The 5,284-nt window shown below is 32.9% G+C and overlaps 1 protein-coding gene across 1 annotated transcript; it reads left to right on the forward strand.

Annotated features, from left to right (window-relative positions):
- The first annotated feature begins 2,415 nt into the window (after positions 1-2,415).
- LOC108476821 (protein CURLY FLAG LEAF 1) lies at positions 2,416-4,979 on the forward strand. Its single transcript, XM_017779173.2, has 2 exons — positions 2,416-3,302; positions 4,018-4,979. The coding sequence occupies exons 1-2, from the start codon at positions 3,072-3,074 to the stop codon at positions 4,396-4,398; spliced, it is 612 nt and encodes a 203-aa protein (XP_017634662.1). The 5' UTR covers positions 2,416-3,071; the 3' UTR covers positions 4,399-4,979.
- The last annotated feature ends 305 nt before the right edge of the window (positions 4,980-5,284 follow it).

The raw sequence follows: 5,284 nt of genomic DNA on the forward strand, positions 1-5,284 counted from the left end.
CAGAAAAAGTTGATGGTGATAATAATTAGATTAACATTGTTAATGAATTTACTAATTTTTATTAATTTAATTTTTACTTTTATTTAAAAAATTAAACTAAGTATCACATCATCACCTCATTTTTAAATATATATTAAAATTATATGTCCAAAATGAATCTAGATAATCAACATCTAAATTCAATTAAATCTAAACATATAATTGTCTAAATTTATTTTGAATATAATAACTATATATTTTATAATTTCAGAAGATAATAATTTCAAAAGAAATTTTCAACTTTATTTTTCCTCTTTTGAATTTTGATGAATGCATAGTCCAAAGTTCATTTTTATGTTCATTTTGTAGGTGTGTTTTTAAATTTTTCAAAAAATTATGAAATTTATAAAATATATGTTTAAAATGAACCTAAAAAATGCATCAATTTTAAAAAATCTAAAGATTGTGAAGTTATTTTGAAATTATAAAAAAATTAAAAATCACGTTCAAAATGAACCTGGACAACTTGATGTCTAGATTCAAATGGTATGGGACTCAGATTCATTCAAAACAAATATTTTTAAATAATTTTTATATTTTATATAATTTTAAAACTTTAAGGCATTCTCATCATCTTTTATTGATGTTAAAAACAAAAAACAAAAGACTAAATTTTTGATAGAATCTAAATTGGGAGAGTAATGTGAATAAAAGAATTTCAAGCGGATTAAATATTAAATAAAACTGTAGAGGTAATAAATTTCAAAATTTGGTAAAACATAGAACGGATGTTTTGATGGTGAATGGGCCCAAACCGGAGCAAATCAACCCAATAACTGGCGATTTGAACTTAGTTTAGGCCCATGTGAAAGAGAGAGAAAATAGTAAAGAATAGAAGGCAATTGCATTGGGAGACCGCAAGTGCAGGCCGGGGAATGAATTGGGAAATGGACAAAACCATTTTTTTATTATAATTAAACAAACTACTCCTCCCACCACCAGCATACAACTAGTGCCACAAATTTTAAATATTACGCTATTGAGTCTTTATATTTCTTTTATTTAAAAATTCATCCCTTTGTTAAAAGCTAATGATCTTTAAGTAAAATAAGTTCTATCAATTTAATCCTTACCCTTTAAAGATATATAATAATTTAAAAAAATTATTAATCTTTCGCATTTCAAATAAAAACATAAGAATTATCATTTTTATTTAAAAATATAAATATTTTATTTTATTTAAATAGAATAAAAAGTAAATAATATAAATTGAATTTTAAATTTTAAAGGAGTATATTTAAACTAAAAAAAGGAAAGTAGAAAAGAAGTGAAAGTAAATCCCAAGAACCATAAGTGGGAAAGACAGAAGAAAAGAGAATATTAGTGCAGTGGAGAGAGAGAGAGAGGGGGGGGGGGGGGGGTTGTCAGGGAGGGACTGAAGAGATTCCGCATCAGAGAAATTAGGATAGATAAGTGAGCCTGTCCTCTCTCTACTCTCTACTCTCTACTCTCTACTTCTACAACTATTATTCCTATTCCAACACACCACTCGACACCCATTTCCATCTCGTGAAGTTTACTCTACAGTAATACGTGCCCAATCTGCTCCTTTCCTTTATATAAAAACAACAACAAAAGTCAAGTTCCCCTTCCAAACAAAATATCTATCTGCTTTTCTTTTTTCTTATCAACAAAATCACCACTATGATTTCATAAACTATCATAATTATATAAATTATAATAAAAACAATAATTATCATGGTTTATTAGAATTTTAAGTATTATATAACATAAAAATTAAATAATCTTACATTTTAATAATCCTATTACTAATATTAAAATAATTAGCTACCCAAGATCTGTCTGTTATTTATCCGAACACATAATTAATTAGTATTTTATTTTATCCTAACGATCCAAAATGATATATTACTAAACACTCTTTTATAAAGTCTATACAATCAAATAATATAATTAATCTACCAACAGTTTTACAATATACTTTAACCATTTTAATATTTTTTCAGAAAAAAAAACTATTTTATTATTTCTAATTTATGAAATGTCACCTAATTTGGAGTCACATGTTCCATTTATTATCTAAGAAATTTAGAAAGTGGGGCATTTGACTTTTTAAAATGGTTTGACTTTTGGTGAATGTTAGGATAACAAAAATATTAAAAATGTGTTGTGAAATTTACAAAATTGGTGTAACCTTAAACTTGAAACTAGAAATAGATAATTAGATGACTCAACTTCATAACCATTTCTCATCAATATAATTATCCTAAACTAAGAGCCCCACCAAGATAGATAAAATATAAGGCCTTTCAAATTAAATTTGTTTTCACTTTACTACTTAAAGTTAAAACCTATCATTTTGATTCAATTTAGTAAATAAATAAAAATAAGCACCAAAAAACCAAGGGTGTAATTCAGTTCAAGTATATATTACTTGAGGGAAATTCTAATTTTAGAGGTTGTTTGAAGCTGAAGTAGTGAAGAGCAGAAAGGACATTGCGCGTCCAAAAAGCGAGTGAGGAACAGCGGAATTCCACCCAATCTCTTTTCTTTTGGATCTAACATTCCACCCAATCTCAATTTAAAGCTTCATCCTCACCAACGATCTTCTCAAACCCTAAAAACAACCCCAAAGTCACTAAATTTTCGTAATCAGTGGAGGAGGAGCATTCCTCTTTTCCATCACGCGTCTCCACTGCGTATGTGAGCTGTTACATGCCAATACATAGACGTGAGAGACAAAATGCAAGCCGCAGTGATTCCCTGGTGGTGACAGATGTGGGCCAACCCAGGGTTATTCGCTAAACATCCACGCGCATTAATTTACGGAGGGGGGAGCGTGAGGCTTTTGTGTTTCTAGTTTTACCCACCCAAAAACAATTTCTTATTAAGTATATCATCTCTCTAACACTCGCTAAAACGCCTTCTTTCCCCTTCCCGGCCCCTCCCTTGGTTTTATGCTTCTCCATTTCGAATCCCTTTTAAGCTCCCACAGCCCTAATCTCTTTATTTCCTTTTTGTTTTTCTGCACTTATTTGAATTGGTAATCGTTTCATTAAATTGGGTTATCTATGAGAGCACCAAACATGGCAACGATCACAGAATCATTGGAGAGGTCCTTACAGAACTTTTCTTTGAACCATGAAAGAAGCAACGAAGGTGGGGCTGAAGAAGGGATAATAGGGAGGTCTTCCACATCAGGTGACAACAACAACCTTCCAAACACCGTTTCTGACACTAGCTTGGAGCTCAACTCTCATCTCTCTCTTCCTTACCATTGGGAACAATGCCTTGATCTCAAGGTTCGTTCTTTTTTTTCTCTTGTTACTATATGTATTTTTTACTTCTATCCGTCTTGTGAAATGGTTACAACAGTTTATAGTCCCTTTCGTGTTTCAGACGCAATTAATGCGAAACTCATGGCAGATCTTGGTCTTTCCTTTGTTGTGTATTTTTGGTTTTTGTTCTTTAATGGCTTTTTCTTCCCTGTTCTTTGTATTTATTGCTTGCTTCGCTGTTGGTCTCCCTTTCTCCCACACGCATGCTAAGCCTAGGGTTTCAGACCATAACCCTAAATATACAAAATTTAAAATAAAAAAAAGCCTTTCTTCCGCTTTTCTATTTTGGCATTTCCTTCATCTCTTTCAGTTTACAGTTAATCCCTGGTTGGTTTAGAGCCCAGATAAGTTCCATCTATTTTGATTCAAAAGCATCAAACTAGCACTGTCTTTCCGGGTTTTTTTTATTATTAATATCTTAAATATAAAAAGAAAGATTTAAGCAGGCTTGGGGGTATTGGTTGTAAATTTCGAAAAATTCATGCGAATATGTGATTTCTTTGTTTAATATATGTAAATACATATCGTGGTATAGCAGTCATCCTAGTTGGTGTGATTGGGAATGGTAGAGTTTAGGTACGCGGGTAGTTTTAACAAGCCTAAAACATGAAAGGGTCGTGCACTTGGGTCTAGTTTACTGATGCAATAGTGTTACTGTTTGATGGGGGGTAATTGGCAGACAGGGGAGATTTACTACATAAACTGGAGGAACGGGATGAAAGCAAGTGTGGATCCAAGGACAGCAGCTGAGTATAGTGGAGATTATTACTCGGAAGAGGAAGAAGAAGAAGAAGAAAACGATGATAGTTTGTATGACAGTGAAGAACTATCATCGGAGTCATCACCTTCTTCTTCAAGAGAGAGAGGGCATTATAATAACAACAGCAGCAGCAGCAACCACCAAGGAGTAGAGAAAGAGAAAGAGAAAGATAATGTTTTGGTTGTAGCTGGTTGCAAGAGCTGTCTTATGTATTTCATGGTCCCCAAGCAAGTTGAAGATTGCCCTAAATGTAACGAGCAACTTCTTCACTTGGATCGATCCCAAACTGGCTTTCCATAAACCCACATTTGTCTTTTCTTCTTTAGTATGGTTGGTTTGGGGGTTAAAAGGAGGAGTTTTAGACAAATGGATTAGTGGTTCAAGCTGTGATTCTTCTTCCACTTCTTTTCCAGGCATGGTGTTTGGGGTTTGTTTTGAAGTCGCAGCCAGAGACGAGTCTACCCGTACCGTGCTGTGCTGTGCTGGTGACTGTGTCAATGGTTAAACAATGAATAATATTATTTGCAATGACTGCGACATCTGGCTTTCCTTTTATTTGTATTTTTGTTTTAGTTTCCCTAGACATTCTTTATTTTAGACATCCTCTCTCTCTCTCTCTCTCTCTCTCTCTCTCCACCTGCTGTTGCCCAAACTAATTTTTCTGTATTAGTTTTATGACAGATGTGCATTATTCTTTCTTTCAGTTTCTCCTCCAATCCTATCCACGTTAGGAATGTCGGTTTTCAAAGTTATTTCTATCATAGTATTGTAAGCATTAATTAATCAGCTGCTTAAGCCCCTTGCTTCTATATCTTTTGCTACTATTTCCCATATTTGGGAGGAAATAAATGTTTCAGACCAAAAAGATAATGGGGAGCAAATTTTTGCGTTTTTTCGCTTCTGCTAATGCTGGTTTTTAGATTTGGCAACTTCAAATATGGTGAAAGTATGTAATTTGTCGTAGTGCTAAGCATAATAATCACGAAATTAAAAAAAATGGAATTAATGGGAATTCTTTGAAAAGGTAGTCCTCCAATCATCACGGGGAACAATTGCATTTCTGATGATGTCATATGAAGATGAACTTTTCAAACATAGAGAAGTGAAGCAATCAAAACTCTGGAAATTAGCCAACTTTGGGTTGAGCATGACCAGGAAATCAGTAAGAACACGTTCCAACTCTTCA

The sequence above is a fragment of the Gossypium arboreum genome, chromosome 12 (genome assembly GCF_025698485.1).
Source record: "Gossypium arboreum isolate Shixiya-1 chromosome 12, ASM2569848v2, whole genome shotgun sequence".
Taxonomy (NCBI): Eukaryota; Viridiplantae; Streptophyta; class Magnoliopsida; order Malvales; family Malvaceae; genus Gossypium; species Gossypium arboreum.